Source organism: Harpia harpyja, chromosome 2, assembly GCF_026419915.1.
Source record: "Harpia harpyja isolate bHarHar1 chromosome 2, bHarHar1 primary haplotype, whole genome shotgun sequence".
In the NCBI taxonomy this organism is placed as follows: Eukaryota; Metazoa; Chordata; class Aves; order Accipitriformes; family Accipitridae; genus Harpia; species Harpia harpyja.
This window is the reverse complement of record NC_068941.1, coordinates 39912201-39936276: the sequence shown is the minus strand read 5'-3', so window position 1 is coordinate 39936276 and position 24076 is coordinate 39912201. Positions and strand designations below refer to the sequence as shown.

At 40.3% G+C, this 24076-nt stretch overlaps 1 protein-coding gene across 4 annotated transcripts in view; it reads left to right on the top strand.

Annotated features, from left to right (window-relative positions):
- The window catches only part of SH3D19 (SH3 domain containing 19), a 116803-nt gene that overhangs the window by 20407 nt on the left and 72320 nt on the right, over positions 1 to 24076 (top strand). For 2 of the 4 annotated variants that reach the window (XM_052777054.1, XM_052777044.1), the window contains exon 1: positions 9646 to 9967. The exons of 1 other annotated variant lie outside the window; for it this stretch is intronic. In XM_052777054.1, the coding sequence (XP_052633014.1) occupies positions 9877 to 9967 (91 nt within the window). In that variant the 5' untranslated portion in view covers positions 9646 to 9876. Of the gene's footprint in view, positions 1 to 9645; positions 9968 to 24076 lie in introns of those variants that run through there. One more of the 4 variants, XM_052777073.1, reaches the window with a different exon arrangement.

Below are 24076 nucleotides of genomic sequence, written 5' to 3'. Positions count from 1 at the left end.
ACAACAGATGCTGTCCTGTCATGCAACATAATATTTTACTTTATCTAGGTCTGGGCTTTAATTGTATTACTAGGGCCAAAAGTCAATCTTAGCTTATTTCTATGAATTGTGTCTTTGTTACTGACAGAAACAGATATCATGTATACACAAACACATGCAAATGTGTGACACAAATAAAAGTTGTGCTATTGTAATTAGAAGGATGAAAAAAGTGTATGAATTGAATTAGGCTTCAGTTAGTTTCATTAACATGCCAGGGTACTGTGATCATGAGCACATTAGAAATATCTTAACAGTGATGATTTTCCATTTCTCATGCCCCCTTTGAAAATAATTTTTGTCATACATTAGGAAATCATGAAAATTTGTAGTTGTCTCCTTGAAAGTTTTGACCTGGTAATTATGCAGAATGAATATGATACTTCTGCTAGTAGAAGACTAAGAATGTCAAAGTATTTCAGAGTAAATAAGATGGGGATTACAACTTGCAAATACAAGGTATTTTGGTATTTTAAGTTAGCAAGAACCATTGCACTCAGGCAAAAATTCACTTCCTGGGGAGAACAGGAAGTGTAATTTAATTGATTTCATTCACTAAATCTGTTTTTAAACTCAAGCCTGTAAATTTTCAGAAGTCTTGAGCAAATACCAAAAAAAGAATCAGAATGGAAACATCCAAGCATGTCACTTTTCCAGTTGTTAACACACCAGATGTAATGTTAGCACATGTGAACCTGTCTAGCATTAAGCAGTTACTTTTTTTTCCAAGACATTTTTCACCAAGAAACAAAAATAAAAGTCCTGCTAGACTCAGAAATCTCTGGTTCAGCCAACATTATGTCAATATTATTGGGCTTCAGTTGCTAACAACTTGCAAGCTGGAGAATTAATAACCAGACTTAAGTTGCCACCACTCACTAATGAGGCTGGAACGTGACCTGCACACCTAACCAGCCATGAATAAAAATAAAAAGCTCAAGGCTCATTTACTACAACTGTCAAACTAATGCATTTTCTTTAGTGCTAATCCAAAGAAGGATGAGTCTTAGTGCTGCAGCAGTATATCAACATTCAGCCAGTGAAAGCACCAGAGTAAAACAAGAGACAATTTACTCCAGAAATTCTCAATATATGTTTTCCTTTTGCTATAAAAGTTTCTAATGTCTTGCCCTGGGACCGGTCGATAAACCCATATTAATCCTCTTGGAAGGCTGTATTTCCCGTAATTGTGTGAGATGGGACCAAGGTTTTATCTGCATATTTTACATTCTCCTTTGCAAATTTTTGCATTCCTTTCTCAGTCTTAAATCATTGCTTTGCCAATAATAATTGTGTATGCCAGAGCTATCAACAGTAGAAAATTCCATATGTTGCTGCACAGATGAAACACAGAGAAAAGAATAACTCAAACCTACCTCCTTTATATGCACCCCTCCAATCTGGGCAAAAGCGGGGTGTAGATTTCATGGATGAATTCTAGCTCAAAAACGGTGTTTTAATTATATTTTCAATTAAATCAGAACATGTCACTTGTTTTCTCTCAACTTGAAGGAAGTCTGAAATTGTTGTCCAGACAGATACAAATTTGGGGCATGACCACATCCATAAATTTTCAGAATATAAAGGCTGTGTTACAACCCTGAAGGTTTTGTGGAATGAAGTTGTCTCTCTCTAAGAGACCTGCTTCGGGCCTGATAGGTTGTTCCTGGCTCCAGCTCAGTGCTGAACACATGGCTTTTGTGAAAGCATCCCAGAAACTGATTCTGACACTCTCTTCCTTATTTTCCAGACCATTGAACTCTTACTGATCAGGAATTGAACACTGTAGAGATCCTTTAAACAACTTCTGTCATTGAGACAGCATTGAGAGGAGGGGAGTTCACAGCAGATGTAAAAGATTTCTTTCTGTGAAGCAGTTCCCAAACTGATAAAGTTAACCTGAGATAAGCATTTAGGAGATTTTGTCCATAAAGACAATTTGGTTAGGCAATGGGAACAACCAGAAAGAGTGTAGAAAAGCACACGTGAGTGTGTCTGGAATTTTTGCCCTACTAATTTCTGGATGCCACTTCCTGACCTTGGAAACAACAAAATCCCACGTAAATTGGAGTGAGGCCCTTTTTGGAGAAAGGAGGAATAGCCCATACCTCCTCCCATGGTGTAAAACTCCAGGACATCCTACCCAGGCTTTTCTCTGCCTTTCATGCTTTCCACACTCCTAATGCTTTCTGCTCAGCAGCCCCTTGAAGAATGTGGCATTTCCTTTGAGCTAATGAAATTGCAAAAAGCAGCTGTAAGGTTTGGACTGAATAGGCTGTTTCTCTGTGAGGAAAGAGTGCAGTTTCTTTCTGGGTAAAGGAATAAATATTGTGAAGAATAAACAGTATGAGTAGCTGCAGTCTGAGGAAGGCAGAGGTTTGGGGCAGGCTAGAGGAGTTAAAATATATACGCATTGGGGAAGAGTAGGAGAGGCTATGGTGACATAAAATGCTGCAGAAAAGATGTGAGGGAAGTCTAAAAAGGTTTGAAAATCATGCCTTAAGGAAAATCTGAGTTGCTTCAGTTTTCAGCTGAGAACTATTATGTACATATCTCACTCAAAAACTGGCTAACACGAAGCTCTGATGAAAGGTGCGAGTTTTCTGTGAGAAACTGTCCATCCAACTCTGATTTTGCCAACAGTGTCTTGCAAAAATGCTGCTAACCTTCATGAATCCAGACCTCACTGGGAGCTCCAGACATTTGGCAGACATTTGGTTTTCACTTATGTAACTAAAACAGAGGAATTTCGTTACTGTTGTGCCATCACATTATAAAATTTAACTTTGTATTTTTTTAATCACATGAATTTTTTTTCTTTTGAATGACACAATCCTATAATTATACTTGGTGAATATGGAAAAAAATTCTGAACCCAGTGAACGTGCGTAGGTATATGCAAAGTAATAAGGAGGTAAAAAAAAAGCATAAGGCCTCCATTGTTAGACTATACTGATAACAAAACTCAACATCAAAGAGTTTAGCAAGAGGTCATTGATACTAAAAACACCAGATTGCTTTGTAGTAGCAATGTATGGATAACATGAAACTATTTCTGGGAGTCAGAAAAAAGAATAGTTCTGCAGCTCAATTTTTCATCTATCTAAATAGTATAGGTATCTCCTTGATTACTTGGGAGTTGTCAGCTCAGAAACTACAGTTGTTAAAATAAGTATGTATAACTGGAGTGCAGGACCTCTAAAAGCCTAGCAAAAGAGATTCTTGCAAGCATGAGTGTGAAATACATAAACTTCCTAGTTGATGTCTAGCCTTAAGCCTCTTTAAAGCCGGTATGGAGGCCCTGATGATGAGGATGCTTGTCATCATCTATTCCTCTATTGACATTTGGTGATTAGGGTAAGGGTTGTGGTATAAAATTGAAGAAGACAGGACCGATACTATCATGTAGGATTATTTTTATTTTTCCCCTAATTGCTACTGAGGTATGCAGGTCCATCCTTCTTATGAGATAAATTGAAAAATAAATGTCTGAGAAACACTGCTATATCTTGCATCACGTTTGGCTGGCTGGCTTAAAATAAGCAGATGTCATCCAAAATTTGTCAAGGGTCCTAGCCAAGTACTCAGTCAAAGCTACCAAACTGTTTTTTCATTCTTCAGTTTTTATAAAAACAGAATTGTTTTAAGAAGCTGTGTGTTGATGAATGTATGGCTGAAAGATAATGTCTGTAACAGATCAAAATAATTTTTTTAAAGTTGGAAACTCATAATATTCTATTTGTAGCAGTCTATTTTGAATTTTTGAAAAACTTCCACATTAGAAAAGTGTTTTTCCATTAGCAAACACACATTAATGTAACTAGAATGTTACAACCTCATTAATATTAAACTTTTCAGCACTGAACTCACAAATTAGTAATTATCATACAATAATTTAATTGCAGAATTACCCTATTGCTGAATATTAACATACCTTTGTGAATACTTCTGGTAAGTGTGAACTGTGTCAATATTCAGCACAAGGAAAACATGACAGAATGCCTGACTGCTCACAGGTGGTACCATGGAAAAAAAAACCAAAAACCAAACCCCTCCCAAAAACAACAGAAAAAACAGGCGACTTCAAATTTTTGTATTCAGCTGTGAAGATTATCCACCTGTATGTCATATATATTTCCAGTGAAAGGCAGTTTACATGCATTTCATGGCAGAAGAACAGAAGAAAACAAAATCAGAGCTACTCATATCTGTAACCAATTTCAGTACTGTGAGAAACTTCTAAATTTACTGCAATGGACAAATTTATGACCCTGCTTCACCTTTTGAAAATTCTTTAGGACTCTGTTTGCTGTCTTCCATAAGTTTTTCCCTTGTCAGCTCTTTGCACTGAAGTGCAAACTGCAGCAGAAAAGCTGGACTCTCATCCTGGGGCTAGCATTGTATATTCTTAGGTATTAGACTCATTTGTGTCCAATGTGGTAATACTTCTTACATCATGCTGTTGCCAGCTCACTTAGCACAACATCAACACTGTCCACTGATAACTCTGTGGTTATAGAGTAAGCATGAATACTTCAGGACTCAAACTACGAATCAATTTGGCCTTGACAGCCTCTCTTTGTAAGAAGCATTTACCTCTGACCCAGCTCTTTTCCCTGCCATATTTCCTCACATTTTTTCAACTTTTCCTTATTCTCTTTAATCATGAAGGCAGTAGAAACAGACATATTTCTTACCCTGTGAGTGATAACACTAATAAAGGAGAAAAATACTGTTAAGGGATGTTTGTTAACAGGACAGGAGAGGAAAGGGTGCTTTTAGTCCACAAAAGTTGGAAAACAGCAAAAGTAACCAAAATTATTTGTAAAACTAGTTTAAAAACTAACAACTGTAAGAATCTCCCTCTGAATAGGTTTACCCCACTTGGCTGCCAGTTGTTGGTCTTTTGAAATTATTGGATTTGCTGCTTTCATACAGAGATCCTTCTCATTTTTTGAGAGCAGTCTCAAAATCCCTAGTTTTACATAAAGGTAATTTCCCAGTGTTTCAACACGAAAGGTCCTTTTTTGAGGAAATCAATAATCTTCTATTTCAATCATCTTCACTCATCATAAAACCATCTACCTTTAGACTGTCATCATGCTGATATGCTGGGAGCCACAAGCAGTTGTAACAATGCAAGGAGAACCTGCACTTAGCTGGAGACATTTCAGGAAGCCTGTAGGCTCCTGATATGTCATTCTCCAACTACACTAAAACCCATTGGACCAGCTGAACACAAATGGAGATCAAATTATCAGATCTTGGCCCTCAGCAATGTCAGCTTCCTATACTTGGCTATATTGTCAATGTCATTCATCTATTGAACGACACCCTTGTTATTTTTACTCAGAACAAAAATAATGTTGTCATGTCCAAAGGCTACATTTTCTCATTTGAAAACACTCTTTTTCATCCTTTGCATTTTTAAAAAATCCTTTGTCTGCATTCTTTTGTGGTCTGAGGCTCCTGTATCTTAGCCAAACACTGATACATTCATTGCAGGCTTCAGCTGCTTTGCAGAACCTGAATAGACATTGAGGCTACATGGGCGACTTCAATTAAGCAGTTCTATAGAGATGATATTTTTTGTTGAAAAACAGTGTCTTTTTGCAGGGCCAAACAAAGTGGCAATTCCAGGGATGCAAATCAGAACAAAATACTTAAAAAATAATAACTGCCAAGGCAACTAAGTGTAAGCATTCAGCAGGGAGTACAAAGACCCATTTACCCAGTTGTTTCCTTCTTTTACTCTACCATTGTGAAATTCCAAGTATGTACATTACCGCAAAGATGCATATGATGAAATAGAATTTCAGTGAAAAATTTCCAGATTTTAATAACCAAATTGCAGACTTTTTGAGATGGTAAGGTTTGTTTTCTTGAAGAAGTGTAGCTATGAAAATATACAAAAGTCTTTTTATTCCTACGCACATGTACACAGCAGTGATTCTCACTGAAGTACAAGAATGCAATTATTTTTCCTTCACCCTGCTTGTTAGACACAAATACTTTGTATTTCATGAAGGGCTTTAGAGCAGCATATGCCACATGCTGATGTGTTCCTCTCAACTACCTGAGACTATAGCAAGTGCTCTGCTTTTTTGTTCCTTTTTTTTATAAAACTTTTGCAACTTGCTTCTACATGTACTTTTTCTTCCCCTTTTATATCTTTTTGATAATTTCTATCAGTTTATTTGCTGAAAAGTGAAAGAGGAGCTTTGTTCCTTGACTTTCTGGAGAGAATTTCCCACATGGCTTTAATTCCTGCTGCACTTGAAATGGTTGGGTCCAGTTCATCCCCCCCTCCTCTTTGTTTCCTTCTTCCCCTGGGCCCAGCAACCCCGCAGAAGTCTTTTTTTATGTGTGTTTCAATCTGAGCCAAATTATCGCAAATTACTCTGTCTGGCCTAGGCTATTATTAGACCAGCCAGCAACTGTGGCTCCTTTGATTATTTCAACAGCTGGTTTTGCTGCTTCTCTAAAGACCCAAAAGCACAGCTCTCTCCTCCCCCTAGGAACTGCTTACCCAGATAAAGGGCTGTGTCAGGATCTGTTCCAAGACTGCTAAGGTAGATCTGCTGTTGCTGCTCAGGAGCACTCTGTCAGACCCCCGTCTATCTCCTGCAGACTTGTTAAAGCCTACCTCCTTCCTAGGTACCTCCATTATTCACAGACCTTTATCAGGTATCAAGCCAGTGATGTGTTGTTGCATTTCACAGAAAACCCTAAAGCTGTTTATCACTTGAAAATACCAACATAAACTAGAAGTGCAGCACAGCTCACAGTCAGAGAGTATGGATGAGTGCATCTGGCAAGCACTCACTAGAGAAGAATTATTTGTAAGAAATGGAGCTCTAGACATCCACCCTCTGTCTCTACTCCCTTAGAGTCCTTACATGTTAGCAGATTTTGCAGCTGAGAGAAGTGAAGAGTATGCGAACATACTGTCTTACACATTCCTGTATATTACCCTACATACACTTGTTCTATAGGCATTTAAAACCTAAAGAACACCTCTAAGCTTGAATGCTTGTGACATTTGTACACCAACAGTGTCAGCACACCTACAGACAACATACCCTGAAGAATTCTAGCTACTGGTAAGCAACCTCCTTTTGGAGGGAATGCATATTGCATATTATTGAATGTTTTTTGCAATAAATGTTTCAGAAATATGATTCGAGTATTACATGCAATGCTGCCTTGCATTTTAATTTCGTTTAAATGCTGGGAATTTTTACTTGTTTCCAGTAGTACTGATTGGAAACTGTTTCCAGTACTGTTTCCAGTAGTATGTTGGTTATTGCTACCTGAATCTTGTATCCACATATGAATTGTATCTTAGTTTGATCCCTTCCTTTTTGACGAAATCCATCTTCAATCAGTTCCAAGCATTTCCCTCTAGCTCTAAAACTCAGTCCCTGTCCCAAGTGCATTTCCCGCTGGCAGAGCTTGGTATATGGCCAAGCAGTTGCTTCAGAGACTTCATCACTTTATATAATTTAGGTATTGTACTTTCATTTTTAAGTAAGACTTCCCTTGTGAATGCTAAGGAACTCTTGATGATCGTCAACATTAAATGATCCTTCCATACTGTATTATTTGAGATTTGGGGGAATGTTTTCTTAGTCATAGCTGGAACTACTCTCTTCAGCATGTTTTTCTTCAGCCTAAGATCTCTCCAAATGTATTTTTCAGTTTTATATGCTTGGAAGCCTCTGTGTTAATTTCATCAACAGCAACAAAAGGTTTAATTCAATCTTCTGCGCTCTTTGAATTTGTGTTATGTTCTATGGTATATTTCTGTTTTTTCTTTCCTTGGTAATTTTACATGATAGCATGCTTCCTTTCCTTACCCCCCAGCAGTAGTGAAACACATCATACAAAAAGGAGATATTCAGGAAGCGGAAAATGGATGATCCTTGTCACTCTTTGTGCTTAGTGGAGTTTAGGAGCTGAATATGGGTGCTTCATTTTGGCTCCACAGCAAAGAACCAGCATACAAACACCACATACTGTTTGTTTTACACAGGAGATTCTCTTTTGTCTCTCACACATGCACATACAAGCGACTTCCCTCCCTCCCGCTGTTCTGCCTCATACTTTCCCCATTGGAACTTCTTTTTTGTGTTTTTTGTTGCAGGTGAGGCTTTGTGGCACAGCCTTATAGCCTTATCTGTGACAGCAGTGCTCCACTGAGGAACTTTGTATCCAATTTAGATCATGTAGAAGGCACGCTGATCTTGCATTCAAATTTGTGAGGCGAGATCCTTTGACTACCATGCTATCCACCCATGCAGAGGTCACCTGAAGCATAAGGCTTTTGAGAACCCATACCTGCAGTGGAAGGTTTGATTTGTCTGTTATATAGTGCTGCTGTACATCCAATTTTATGCCTGGCCTTACTTCCTTTTATAGTATAAAGCCTTATGTCCTTCTAAAGTGTAACTATTATACCATTTGAACACTAAACATTCCAGTGAAAAAAAGCCGCTGTTAAGGAACAATGATTGTAAAGTCAAGCACTGAAACACTAAGAAATGCATAGACAATCATTTGTATTCCTGCATTATATTTTTCAGTTTTGTGTTCACATACATTTTTTTCAACCTGCATGATCTGCTTTATTCAGTGTACAGAGTAGATGGTGCTTAGTGAGTCAGCACAGATATTGCTCAACATTAGGATTACTCAATGTTTTGTTGTATCTTCCTGGTCTAATTTGTGGTCACATACTTTATTTATTTACTGTCCCTTATTCACCTGCTCTGAAGCTGAATTTAACTTCCTTATATGCTCTCTTTAGTGGTGGAGTCATCTGTAAAAACGTTTATGACTTGGTTTTACAGTAACCATATGATGTGAAGAAGCAATGTAATTTCAATTTTAGATATGGGCAACTGAGGCCCAGGAAAAAAAAAGAAAAAAAATTAAAGCTAAAACTACATCTGACTTCTAAGTGTCCAACTTGAAACGTGCCCAGATTGTTCATATCGCTTCTGCGCTGGAAGTGGGTACCTCACCGGTTTCAAGTGCGTCCGTGAGATTACTTCAAGTCCTGAAGTAGTTCAAACCACCCTAACGAACCCCACGCCAGGAAACACATCCTCCTGGCGGCGAATTAGCGCCGGCCGCCGTTTGAACGCCTGCCTGCCCTCAGCCCTAAGCCGATGGGCCGCCCAGGGCCCAGCTCGGCAGGGCCGGGCAGCTCTTCTACCCCGCCGGCACCCCCCGGTGCTCCCGGCTTCCCGGCCCGCTCGCAGTGACTGCCCTTTTCCCCTCCTAACCCTCGTCGTGAGGGGAGGAAGACCTCGGACCCCCTGGCCGCAAGCCCTTTCTCCCCCTTCGCACGGGGCCGCTCGGGTTCACACGCCCCCCCCGGTACCGGCGGTGACGCCCCGGCCCGGCCCCACAGGGCACCCGCGAGGTGCCCGCCGCGGCGGAGAGCTGCCCGGCGGCGGCCGCCAGGTACCTCCCCCCGCCACCGCCTCCTCCGCCCCCTTTTGTGGCGGTGCCAGGCGGCCGCCGGGTTTCCTGCTGACGCCGGAGAGCCGCGGATGGGCAGGAAAGGCCGCGGCCGCCGCCGCCTCTCCCTCCTCTCCTCTCCTCCCGCCCGCCGGCTCCCGCCTCGCCCCCGCTCGCCCCGCCGGCAGGAGCGCGGAGCGGCCCGCGCCGAAAGCTCGCCGGGAGAAGCGGGGCGGAGAGGGCGCAGGTGCGGGGCAGGCCCGGGGATCAGGGGGGCCGGGCGGCCGCGCTGAGGGGAGGGCGCCGGCCGCGGGCGGACATGGCAGCCCCCGCTTCTTGAATGCTGTCAGCCGCCGCCCCCCGCCGCCGATGGCCGAAGCCTGGAGGCTGGAGGAGGACGAGGAGGAGCTGCGGGAGCTCGGCAGGAGGCACCGGAGGGTCGCCCTGAGCTCGGCGGCAGGTGAGGGGCGGGGGCGCGGCGGGCCGCGGCGTCGCTTGCTTCAGGCTAGCCCTGGCCCGCTCCCCGGGTCTGAATTCCTGTCGGGGGCTGGGCGGCGTTGGCGGTGCCGCCCCAACGTGCGCCGTCCCAGTCGGCTTCGCCCCGGGTCGGGTCAGTTCAGCTCCGGTGCATCCGAGCCACGGGCCGGCGTCAGCCCCGAGCGCGCTGCCGGCGGGCTCTCCGGCCCGAGGCTCAGCCCCGCAGCTCGCTCCTTCTCCGAGCTGATGCTAACGCGGACACGCGCTGTCCGCCACAGGCACGTCCAGGCGCTTAAGATGCCGTATCAGGAAACAAAATACCGATTTTTCTTGAAAGCACCAAGGTGGAGGAACATCTAGGCGTCAAAGTTGTCCACATGTAGCCGTTTCCGTGTAGGTATGGGCAACAGGCCTTGGCGAGCAGGAGGTAAGAATTGGCGTATACGAGAAGGCATGGAGACAGGAGCTTGGGAGCAAGCAGATTGATAAGTCTTCGTGGAGAGACTTGGAGGTCGCGACAAGCTTTTATTTGAAATGGTGAAATCCAGTGGACCCTGGCAGCAGTTGAAAGTATTTACTTAAGACGTCATTGTTAATTGAGGGGCAATGCGCGTTACCACTTTTCTGTAGCCACTGAGGTGTGAATGCAGCGTTCCTTTTTCTGTCAGTGTAAAAGCCCCTCCAGAATGAGTCATTTTCCTATGGTCTGTTTCCAGAGAAGATCTCAGCCGCACTGCATGTTTAAAGTTGAATTTCAAATATTCTGATTTTTAATAATTATGATACAACCTTAACGATGTAGTAACTTCTACAATTCATGTGGTTTTGCATCCTTTTGAGCAACAAGAAATTTAGTGTCCCCTCATAGATGGCAAAACACAGCAATTTGGAGGATCACAGAAGAAAACTTGCAACAGGCAGGCGCTATGGCTTCCAGTGACCCTAGGTATGTCACCGCATATCTGGACAGGTGCGGGATTAGCAGGACCCTATTGAAACTATTGTGGCTTGGCATGTGTGCAGGGTTTTGCCTTGTCTAGGGTAGGGTGCAAATAAAAAAGTGTTGGTTCCTCTATGGTTTCCTCAATAGCTAAATGTTCATGCTGCTAGTTATGATGTCTGCTTCTTAAAGGTGTTTGTTTTGGAGATTTTTATTAGCGGAAAACACATAATTGGTTTGACGGACGGTTTATATATGTATATAATCTTTGCCTCCTTCTTGCGGAGCAAAGCTTGTTCCTAGAGTTTGTCTTTGGCACAATGCTACTAATCAGTAATAAAGGGCCTGGGTCCTTTTTTTTATTTTTATTATTACTTTGTCCTGACAATGCCCCTTTGAAGTGGGTCGGGCACTGTTTACCTTACTGGTGAAAAGTATGTGTGAATGAACAGCATTCTGCTTTAGCTGTCTCACCTTCTTTCCATCTGTTTGCAAGACTCTACAGTGGATGATGGCACAGACTCCCAGCAGAGCATTCTTAAGGCATCCGTGAAGAATATCACCTGAGGTGGATGAGTTTGCTGTTCTTCCCTTACTTGACAAGTCTCTTATACCTTTATTTACAAACCTATTGAAAATAAGTGGGGGTTTTTTGAGGTGCAATATGCAGTTACACTGCCAAAATGGTAATGTAAGTAGGTGTTAAATAACCCATTGGATATTTTTGCAGGGTTTAAGAAATGTTGTAGTTGCATCTTAGCAGACTGTCAATTTAAGCATTTCAGTCTATTAAACTAATTGTGAATGCGAACAACTTAAACTTCTGGTATGCTCAGCTTATGCATGGAAGTGCATAAGGACAGTTGCTTACCTTTGTCCTGCACATACAAGGTATGTATGCAAAGTGGTAGTTGAAAGGTGAAAGTTCACAAATGCTTCTGACTTACTAAACACTCAGACATGTAATTAGCACTGTTTTATTGGAGGACCAGAACACAGGAGACCGGAATGAAGTAGTAGTATTTTCCTTTGAAGCTAGTCACAGTTGTGCTATGCCAGATACTGTAGGATGAAGCCAGCTAAACTAATCTAACAGCTTGCCGCTGCTAGAGGTGTGATTTCTTTCGTGGATGTGCACTTCTGCTCTTTCTCCTGTGTCAGCTCTGCTGCTTGTCTGATCTGTTGGTGAGTGAAGTCACTGAAGTTGCGGTTTGGTGGCAGCCTGGGCTGATCTACCTGGTGGCTGCTGAGACCTTTCTTGGAGCCCTTGTGCTCGGTAGGACCTGCACCAACCTGTTCTGGTGCGTTGGCTGAACAGAGAGCTATTTTTCTTGTTCTCTTCAGTGGATGGGAGCCTGCTGATTCAGCTTGCTGGAATGGTTTTGTACAGGTTCTAATGAATGTTGAAGCTGGCACAAGGGAAAGAGTAGGAACATGCAGCCGGAGGGAGGTAAGAGACTATGCCAGGAGTTAGTTTGGCTTAGGTTGCTGTGAAACTGCAGCCTGAGAGCTGTTAGAGATCTACTCATGTGGTGTTATTTATTTGGCTGGGTGGAGGGGGTTGTTTGGGTGGTTGGGGTTTTTTGCTGGATTGGGTTGGGGGCTTTTTTACTGGTTTAATAGCTGAAGAGGCTTTCTTAAGCACTAGACAAGTTGCAGAGCTGATGTTAAAGCAGGGAATGAAAACTTGGAGACATTAGAAGATGAGATGGGCAGAACTGTCCTTGTCCGTGGAGTTGTCATAGATAGCTCAGCTGACTTGTCTGACTGCCTGTTTTTACCCCACTGCATGTCATGACGATGGAATTGTTTTCTCTGAATTCAAGAAAGCTTTTTAATTACCATGTTCTGGAAAACCTGCGAGAAGATATTAAGTAGAGCAATTTGAGAGTCTTCTAACAAAATGATTTTCCCCTTGAGAAAATGCTGATTGTTTGATTTTTTTTTTTTATATGTACAGGGATTTTTTAAGTGATAGGGAGGAGAACTAGGATATGTTCTTTAAAAATTTGAGAAGAATAAAATTAGCTGTATAGGTTCATTAAACTGAATCATCTGGTCACCTGCTGTGGGAAAGGAAGCCAGTCTTGCTGGAAACCTTTAGGTTTCTTTACTGTAACATAAATAAGTAAAATAACGTGATCGATTTCTACCCCCCTTGTTTCATATTTCTGTCACATACATCATTGCTCTGGGAAGTAATAGAAAACATTGGATTTTTTTGTTTAGAATGTTAGTATTTTTATTTAGTTTGTTTTTAATAAAGTGGAAACAAAAAACAACCACCACCAAACTAAACTAATATCCTATTTCCCCATAGACTTACTGGCTCTCTTCAGTCTGACTTTGGACCTTAATCTGGTGTACTTTCATATTCTGACTAGATTTTTATTCTGTGACTACTGACTAAAATAAGTGGACCTGCAGGAAAGTTTATAGTAAATATAGTAAATCTTAGTTATGAACTGCATTGGTTAATTGGGGTTGGACTAGATGATCTTTGAAGGTCTCTTCCAACCCAAACTGTTCTGTGATTATGTGTCCTTGCCGCTGCATTAGGGCTGAAGGATTATCTTAGTATTCTGATATTATCTAAAGTGCACGAGAAATTTTTAACATATTCAGTATCTGTGTTATTTCACTTTGAATTCTGGTCAGTGTTCCTGGAGAAAGAATAGCCCATTATGGATGTGGCAGATTTCTCCTTACTTAAAAATAAAATAAAATTGCCAAATACAGAAGTCAATAATGAAATTTATTTGAATTCATAATGAAGAGCTATTGTGATTAGTACTTTAATGTGTGGTTAAAAGTACAGATGGTCAATAATACAAGGAAAGGCTTTGACATAATTTAATATTGCTCTGTTTTACTTATCACAAATGCTTGTCTGTGATTTGTTCACACACAGCAGCTGTAAATTTTGCACACGAGTTTTGCTATGCTTACTGAACATCTCTGTTTTCTTTCTGTTTGTGTGCCCCCTGCCTTCCCCCCCCCCCCCCCTCCTGTTTCTCCATAGTATTTCAGATGTTTTCTGGAACTTTTTCAACTCTAGTGGGCAATTTTAGATTATGGGTGAAATAATCTATTTTTGGTTGATTGATTGACTAAGTGCTTTGGGGTTTTTTTTGCCAAAACAAGATCTAGCTCAGAGTTGGATCAATTCTTTACACTCCCACAACTCCCACATCAAACTGGCGCTGACTTGTTTTGGAAGCTGAGAACAATGAGCTGTGTCCAATATAACAAATTAATGTTGAATATTTCTCTACTCAACATGCTGAGAGGTTATGGGGGTACGTTTGTGTAGTGTGTCTGATGAAATTCAGTGAACATTAATTTGCAGGCATCGTGGACTTTTTACAGATAAATGAAGAATTTGATACAAGAATGTTCAGCAGTTGTTCCCATGTTAATGCAAAATATGTGTTTGGCTTTAAGAAGTAAAAAATAAGATGGTCTGAAATTCTTCATGAAATTCTTAAGTCTGAGACTGATTAAGTGATGATGTCCTTTTAGGGTTCACTGGATCATTAACATGAGCAGCTTGATGTTAGTACTTCCCAAGGGGTGCCAGTGACCCTGGAGCAGAGAGGAAGCATGATTAGGAAAACGGTGGCTCTAAGAGTTAGTAGCTGTGTTCTTAAAATCTTGACTAAATCTTATATTTAAGAAGTGGAAAGATCTGCATCTTACAGAACAGAAGTCAGCATTGTTCAGCTGGAAACTTCTTTGTCTGCATGCTTGTGTCCTTCAGTGCTATCTGGAAATTGTTTTGATTGTCCATAGCAACAGTAACCATTTATCGTCTCTTATTGAGAGAAGAAAAAAAAAAATCCTGATGGAGCAGATCAGCTGTCTTGAATAAATGCATAAGGTCTACCTATGATCTGCTAGTCTGTCCACGTGTACACAAGAAGCCCTTAAAAAGAGGGCTGAGAGGAGAGTTGGGGGGGTGGGAGCGGGTATTTGTTTTTATTTATTTATTTATTTAATCAGTTGGCTCACAAGTTCAAGAAGTAGCAGAGTTGGTTGCCAGCTGGGCATCTCTTCCCTCTTTCTCCTGGGATTCAGTCTGTTCTGTTTTTGTAGTCCCAATGCAGGCTCAAGGGCTTCAGTTTTAATAATTGCTTGAGGCACCACCACAGTAAAACACTTAAAATTTGAAGAGCACAAATAATGTAATTCTTCTGTAATAATCTCTAACTGGTGCTAATATATTGTATCATGTAAGTATTAAAAAGATTACCTGATTAGGCCTTTCCCATAGCCTGTTGAAGTTACTGCACACATTTCCACTAAATTTCAGAGTCTTTGAATGTAACTTGCTTGAGGTAAACATAAGATACTAACTAAAGCTTTTGTGGAAGTTAAATAATGTAGCCTATATGTCAAAATTCACCAACATATCTTGAAATTCAAGTGTGCTGTCAGTGGCAAGAAAAAAACCTGCTTGCAGTTACTTGGCCAAGAGTGTAGACTGAACCACAAAGAATGTCATGTCTTCTGAAGAAACAACCCTTCTAAAAATGAAGGCTGCTCTAAGGAAAATAACGGAATACCTTCTGATAGTCAACAGGGTCATTCCCTAGCCAACGAAACTGTAGAAGGACAAATAATAATAAGTATTATTATTAAGTGATGAAATGGACCTTCTTCATTTAGGTTATAGCCAAAGCAAGGCACAAAAATATATCTTTGCTTAAGGAGCAGTGAGTTTGTAGCCAGAGAATAACCCATTGAGTTATTGCCTGAAGACCATGCTGTTAACTGTGTTGCAGGCAATCATTTCCTGTCAAGGTAACAAAGGATAAATCAGGGTTCTTGCATAAAGAATGGGGATGGACAGCAAAGAGCAGAACGAGTCATAACCTCATTGCAAGAAGCTTTTACCATAGTCGTCATTGTTTACAGATGGAAAAAACTTTAATATTTGTAAATAAATTTGTCAATATTTACTTTTGACAGTATAGCCTTGATTTAAAATCAGAAACGGAGAAGCAGTGTTGACGCTCTCTCCATTAAAAGTTGATGTAGTTCTGCGTGTGTTGTTTCAATAAATATCTCGTACAATATGTGTAGTATGAAAAGAAATTTTATTTTGATAGCACTTAAAGCCATTGGACATAAACTTCTTCTCTTGATGCTTATTACCTATGGTTAAATACAGTGCTTTACATTTAGCATGGTTTAGTTTCTTTGCTTTGATGATTTTGTGTTTGTGGCCATGGAAGTGTTGGCTGGAAGAGAGCGTCCTGCTTGAACAGGACTGTTGCCAAGGTTAGATTCATCCAGCCAAGGCTTTGCCTAGCTGTGTCTTGAAAAGTCTCACAAAAGAGAGGGATTTGCAGCCTCAGTGGGAAACCTGCTCCAGTGCTGCACTATCTCCTAGTGAAGGAATTTTTCCTGATGTTCAACCTGAACCTCCCAAGCCACTGTCCACTAACACCAGGAAGAGTTTGCATTTGGGATCTTGTTGCTACCCTTCAAGTAGCTGCGTGCTGTTGTTACATAGCTCTTTTGCCTCCTCTTTTCCGGACTAAAGAAGTCTGACCCCTTCAGCCTTCTCATTGCGCAGTCCTGCCTCACTTACTCAGGTTCTCAAACTGTCCAAAAATGAAGTGGAAGCACTGGCTTCATTGCTGGCCAAGATGTTTACTCTTCTTTTGAAAAACAACATGCACCAAAGTTACTGAAGCATTCCAGCAGCAGACTTGGGAAGACAATATATCATCTGTTTATCTGTGGTTTATGATTGGCAAGCATCGTTCCCTTCAGTGAAGGACAAAAATAAGTTTTGCAGGAAAGCATAGATTTAGCGGTTGATGGCACATAGCAGGAAAACTTCCTTTTTTCCCTCAACATTGTATGAATTTTGAAAGACACAGGGTTTTATGGATATTGGTATTTTTAAATTGACCATCTGATGTAGTGCTGTGTTACACTAACTGCTTCAGGTGGTGGTGCAAATCAGCAGACATTTATATGGATTGTGTGTGTTATTCTAAAAATATCAATTTGACATTCTGACTTGAGAATTTAGCATCTTCTTACAAGATTTAATGGAATTCTAAATAAGATGCTTCAAAGATGAACTTAATTGGTTTATGAGGTCTTGCATATGTTACAAAACAAATCTATACCTGCTTTCTGTGGCTGTATGTAGCTGTATTTGGGTCCAGTTTGAAGGGCTGGATGAAAGCAAGGCTGAAAATGTTCACACCGTAGTAGAAGCTGAATGCAACAGATCTTATTGCTCATTTTCTTTCCTACTGCCTTTTTTCCCCCCTAAGCTTTTTAAGAAGTTGTTGTATTTATTTTGTGTGTGAGTCACCACCTCAGTCAGCTTGTTCAGGCTTTTGGAGAAAATGGGATTGGATCAGAACGTGCAGAAGATTTCAAATTATTGACATTGTCAGTCCTATAACTAATAGGGTGTACTGCCTCAGCCTTTCAGAGCTGTGATAGTAGCTCACATGTGCCCCACTGTGCAAACTGAAAAAAAACATGGAACAAGAATTTTATAATTTTCATGTCCTTAGGAACGTCATACTGGATCAGACAAAAGGTTCATCTTCTCAGATGATGAACCTGTTTCTTACAATTGCCTACACATGTCTTCTGGAAAGTATGCAAGAAACATCTCTTAGGATTCAATATTTACTTCCAAGAGAGATTCCTTCCTCTCTGCAGTCAATGTCTTAGCAACTTCTTGGAGGCTGCATGTGAAAGGCCCTGCTAAATTGTTGCCAATGGATTTATCTTTCAGGAGTTTAATTCCTTTTTTGAATCCACTTACACTTCGATCTTAAAATCTTACATGGTAGTAAGGAACACAATTATTGATTATATAAGATCAGTTACTAGCTTTTACTTGCTGGTTGGTATTTTTACTGGGTATTCACTAGTTCCGGAATTGTGATGATAAATTTCTCTATATTTTGCTTTTTTAAGATGGTTTTCAGCATGGTGATTTACACTTTTAAAAACTTCAGTAAATTTTCAAGCACTGTGTTTCCTACAAAGGGGTTTCTGATCCATTCTGCTTCTAGACAGAATATTGCATGCATAAAAGAAGCCATTTGATTTTTTTGTTCAGCTATAACATTTTGCTTCTATTTATGAGAGAAGCTAAAATGAATATAAATTGTTTTCTTAAGGTGATAAATTTGTATTCATCATGCACTCTGTCTTGCATTAAAACTTGAGCACTCAATATCACAGATCTACACATGAAAATTGATTCAGGTTGTGCACATCTGTGCTAAATCATTTACAAGAATTTTTGAGTGTACAGTGTGCTGTGATGTTATTCATTATTAAAATACTGTTGGCTTATCCTGTAGTAGCGATGGGACATAAACACCTGGAAACAAGCTTAGCATTTTGATAACTTTCTCATAATAAATTGCTCCATCAGTGTGCTGTATTCATTGTGTAACTGTCCGTATTGTAAATCTAGGGTACAGAAACTAATAGAAATGTGGGACTTGGGATCAAAGTAAAAGTTTTGGAAGAAATCTCTCTCCTTCTTTGAAAACAGTATTGTCAGGTGCCACAGTTTATCTGATGGCAAATGCTGTAAGCTTTGACATTTGTCATAAGCTTGTCAACCTTTGCAAGTATGTCTGACGAAACACCCAGTGATCTCCAGACTGGAATGATGAAGTTCACCTGAGAATGGAGTTCCTGAGGGTGGGACACCCTGTTTAAGCAGGTAAAGACAGTGCTTGGAAGAGTGTCACTAGCAGTGTGGGACAGGTATCGCTGAACGATGAGGTAGGATAATGCTGCAGACCTCATGTATCCAGCGCTCATGGGCGTAAGTTCATGATGACAAAATCTCTTTTTCTGTGCTGGTGTAGAAAGCTTGCTGTAGATAACCAATATCATCTCTGGGAAATGCACAGTAGCTGCTGCCGTGACGTTAGGCACGCTTCATTTCTCTAATTGCTGTCCACTAGCTTGATGTTGGTGGATCAGTTATTAAGAACAATTTAATTGAGGTGTGTCATTATGGTATTTTACTCTTGGCACCGTAGCAATGTAGAGGTACTTATTAGTGTATTTACAGAGGCTGGATGCCTCTGACAGGATCTGTAGGCCTTTTTGGTGTGTGCATGGGAGTGGCAAGAGGAGAGGTCTGGGAGTGCGTGGGAGGAGAGGTATTTCTCCAAGGTACCAAAGAAATCAAACAGTCTCTGCCAGCATTACCAGAGTGCACAGGAACCATGGGTTTATCTGCAGTAAACACAGGATCCTTTGTTTTGAGGGTTTCTGGATGCTTATGGCTTTGACATCCTTTTGCTTGTTCATTTAAGGCTGCCGTATGGTTTTTGCAGCCTCTCATTGGACAGTAGGGAAACTGCTTCATGTTACTGTGAGTAGCAACAGAATGGGTGGAATTTGCATTTAGAAGACTGACAACAAGATGCACTAACCTGATGTCAGGGCTGGAAGCAGCTAAAAAAATACTTTTATGATAGCTGCTTTTTCTATTGTGTATTTTTTGAGAGGCTGTAAGGAGAAGTCCAACGGCTCAACATTTGGAAAAACAAATGAGAAGGCTCCGTGAAATACTGTAACTTCTCAGGAGCCCAGAGTTAGGTGCAGTCAGCTCTTGCCTGAAATACAGGGGCCACATGTGAAGAATGAAAGGTGTATGCATCTAATATGAGTGGTTGTTTATAATGCATTTCTTAGAATTGTGACTTACAGCTTTCATTTTGTACACAGAGACACAGTATTTTTATTGTGATTTGTATATGTTTTGTCAATTGTGTTGAATTCAACCATGTTTTCAATTTTTCATTAAAAAATAATACACCAAGCTGTGTGTTGTGAACCATACTCATTTCTACTGAGCATGCTTGAAGTTCTTACAAAGTGGTATAAAAGCCCTGTGCTCTGGAAGGATTGCCTGCCTCTCTTTCATCACAGCAGGTGGTGTTTCTATTTCACGACTTACTATTTCCTTGTTGTCCCCCTCTTCTTTCCTCCTGTCTTCCTTCTTTATAAAACATTGTTATTTTCTTCTCTTTTGGAGCTTGGGAGAATATATGTATGTTCCCCACCGGTTAGGCAAGTGGACCTGTGTTAAGAAGGCAATGGCACTGGTGTCCAGCGACTGCATCTTTTCTGTCCTTGTCACAGTCAGTGAGGACCCATGGACTTCCTCAGTCGTCTTCTGCTCCTTGGCACTTTTACCGATTACCCAGGACTTCTGATGCACTCCCACTGTTTGAACTGGGCTCCCCTTTCAACTTCCTATCTCTAGTTGTATAAGACCCTATTTCAGTGTTGGTCAGATGAGTCTGCACACCTTCATTTTCCCGTGGACCGGCCTGATGCAAAAGACGTGGCTACAGAGCGATCAGATTTACTGCACAGACACGCCTTCTGCATGAGGTAAAATCACAGTGCAAGGAATCCAGCCGTACACAGTGACTTCTGGTCAGGATGGTCCTCAAGGACCAAAGGGCACATGTATGCAGATTTACATGCACATGTTACACCAGTAACGAAGGAGTCTGAGGTACCTTAAAGGGGATTTGGTATATGTTTAACACTTCACTTGGAGTAGATGTGGATAAACTCATCTTACACCTCAGTAAAATGTCTTCAGAATGCCAGGTGACTCACATCTTAAAAAATGAATTTTGGATGCTGATGTTTACGTTATCAAATAATATGCATTAAAATACGACATGTTTCAAGAATAGAAAAGTGCTGGGCTTCCTGTTCTGTGGAATACTAGCTTAAAGTTGCACAAGTTTTAAGCATGTGCCCAATGCTAATGGATGAGGGTTATCTCAGATTGCAACAATTTATTGGTATATACCAACATTATTAAACAAATCAATTTTTACACCTTTGAATTAATCCCTTTTATGATGTTTCTAGATCTTGTAATCTTTCTTTTATGATAAAGTGCAAGAGACCTTTTTGGGAATAATCCATTTTGTGGTACTTAAGAAAAATCCAGTGCATGTGAGAAGCAATTGCTACATTCACTTTCCCAGAATTTTGTATTTCTGTATGGCTGTTGGGCAGTATTACCAATGTCACTGGAGGAAAACATTTTGTTAATAGGCTAATTTCAAATGCACTTCTATAGAAAATCAGTACTTGCAACAAAATCATTGAGGTTTAAGAATGTTCTTGTTAGGTGTCTTTATGTGGACTGGGTAAACAATTTGGGGATTCTTTCATCATAAATAGTGACAAGGGACCACAAAATATTTAAAGAACAAGCTATTGAGTATTTCAGTGGTATCTTAAGAGAAATAAATATAGTTATTTGTGTGGTACAGTTCTTCTGGTTTTATAGAGGTTTTTCTTTTATGGTTGAGTGTGTTACAATCTTTTAATAAGTAATTTTCTTTCTTTCTGCATCATTTCATCCTGCTAGTCTCCAAATTCCTCCCAAAGTGCAGACTTATGCCCTTACTTGCACTCACCATAATGTCCAATTCCTAAACTGGAAGCGGTGTCATCTCTATTGCTGTCAGTGGCTTCACAGGATGAAATAATCCAGAAAAGATTCTTCTTGTTTGTTTATTTTAAAGCTGAATTAGTTTCCTGTGTTACAAAAGTGGGAGTATCTTCTGCTGATATTGCTATTCAGCACTTTATTGTGAATCCATGTCTCGCGCACATTAAATAAGGCTTAACTACCAAGTGCATAATGCATAAGGTTACACTGGAGACATTTGTTGTTGAGGTTTGCCATCTCAACAATCAAAACATTGTTTTGGGTAAGCAAATTCAGAAAACTTAATTGCCCAATGGGACAGTATTGTTGGGTTGGCAGGGAGAGTGGGAACGGTGAAATTTGCAAAGTGTTTTATGTTCAAGAATAAATATTCTTACTATATAGCATAGTAGACGGAGATTACATCTTTTGAACGTAGGGTGTGATTTATCAAAAATTGTAAATTATTATCTGAAACGTATACAACAAAGGCTGTTTCTACAACACGTGCTTTTGTGCTGTGTAGGTCAAAGGAAACTGCTTAAATGGTGGAATTGATATCCCCTGCAGTCATAGCCTCAAATTATCCTGCCTGTGGCCAGGAATGCACAAGTTTAAGAAACTGCTGTTTAACAGGAAAAAATCCAAAACAAACAAGCTAAATGCCCTGTAGAAGACTTAAAGAAAATGGTTCTTTTTATATTCTTTTCAGAAAGCCTTTTATCATGATTGGCTCAGTCACTCAACAGCACTATTTCTCTGTGCATATTTCAGGTCTCCAGGCATAGAGTGTGCCCTAAATTAGTGTGGTAAGGGGCATGTTGTGACAGGTAAGTGCACCTACGCACAGGTGTTCAGAGCTGTACTTTTGGTGCTGGTTGTGCTGGTCCACAAGCAGGGCAAACCCCTGAGGAGAAAAAGAATTGAATACGTTTGGATCTTGGATATGGTGTATGAATGTTTATAAGATGCTCTGTTAGTACAATGTAGGAACCACAAGTTTTACACATGTGTAACTGTATTGCATTTATTGCGTGTTGTGTATCAGCACCCTATGGCAGGCAGACATACTGTACCGTAAGGCTCTGAGCTCTGTTGTCTCGTTGAGGAATATGCAGAGCCTCTACAGGCATGCTGAATCTCTGATTTGGGAAGAAAGAGATAGTAGCATGCTCTTGAAAGGTAATTTCCTTTTATGGGCAATGCTAGCAACATCAGAGAAATGTTTTTCAGAAATGTAGATATAACATTTCTGAAATGCCTAGAGAGGAAGGTATTTTGTGGTTATAAATCTTTTGTCTATCAAAAAGTTGGGCCAATTGGCATTTTCCTCATGAAAGTATCAAAAAAAATTAAGTAGTAGGGCTTGTCTTGAGTAGCTCCCACTGTGATTCTGGTGGTGTGCAGGTACCTATGTCTGCTTGTACCTGAAGTACATAATCTAAGAATTACATTGCACTGATCAGCTGGGATGTCTTGTATGAAGATGTGTGGATTTGTACTTTCAGGAGTTGCTCATTTCTTGAAAAAAGAGCTTTAGAAACAACTGTCTCCTAAATTTCCTTCTTAAACAAGTGCGGTAAAAGGTACAAGTGTGGTAACATATGCATATGCTTCGTATATTTGATTGCCTATATACTTTATCATTCACAGCCTGAGAACAAGACCTGTTCCCAGTGCTCAGTTTGGTCTAGGTTCTTACAACATGGACCTTTTTGAGAAGCAGTAAGAGCTTACACAATCTGTTTCCTTTCTCTCTTGTTTCTGCATTAGGCGCACTCTTATGCTGGCATGTATGTTCACACTGATGCATGCACACTTTTGCTGTTGCAATGAAGGAGTAACATAGGAGCAAGAATGAGGGGGTGGAAATTCAGAGTCACAAAAACAAATTAGCAGCAAATGTAGCACTGGCAAATGTGGCCTCTGGGCAGTAAATTTTTTTTTCACTTATATATTGTACAAGTGCACAAAAGGCTTTAAAGATGACTATAGTTTATCGCTAATCTCTTTAGCAAGTTAAAGAATATGGTGTTTGGATAATTACAAGCTTTATGGTGGTCAGTAGGTTTCAAGGTTGAATACTCAACCACAGAGGTTCAGCGCATTCTTAGGTATGTGTTGGGGTCCCCTCCCAGCCATAAATCAGTCATGCTTAAGGGTGGGGGAAAAAAGCATTACACCAAGTATGAAAAACTGCAGGAATGCTTTGTCCTTACAAGATTCGGTTACTGTTTAGTATTAAAACTGACAGACTAGTGTAATTTCATTTGGGGGGGTTATGTATTTTTTTCCTGCAATGTACTGCTCTGGAATTCAGCAGCATACTGTAGAATTTAAAGTAAGTATAAAAACTGTCTGCCTTTACAATTATAAACTTTGAGTGTGTCCTGTTTTTGTGGCCTTTTGGAGTAAAGGGAAAGCTATACATAAACTAAATGAAAAAAGTTTCTTCCAAGCCTCTCATTAATCTCTCCTTGAGCCTTCTGCCTTTTAAACAACTGATAAGGGACTCTGCTGTTACGATACTAAAATACATAAATAAATGTTCAGTTTTATGGGTTTTGTTGTATAGCAGTTCCTAATAAAATTGAGTGAAATTTATAGTAGATTCTATACAGTGGAATTAACTTGTGTTGTTCTGACTCCTTACCTGAGAGAAGTGCTAAAAAGAA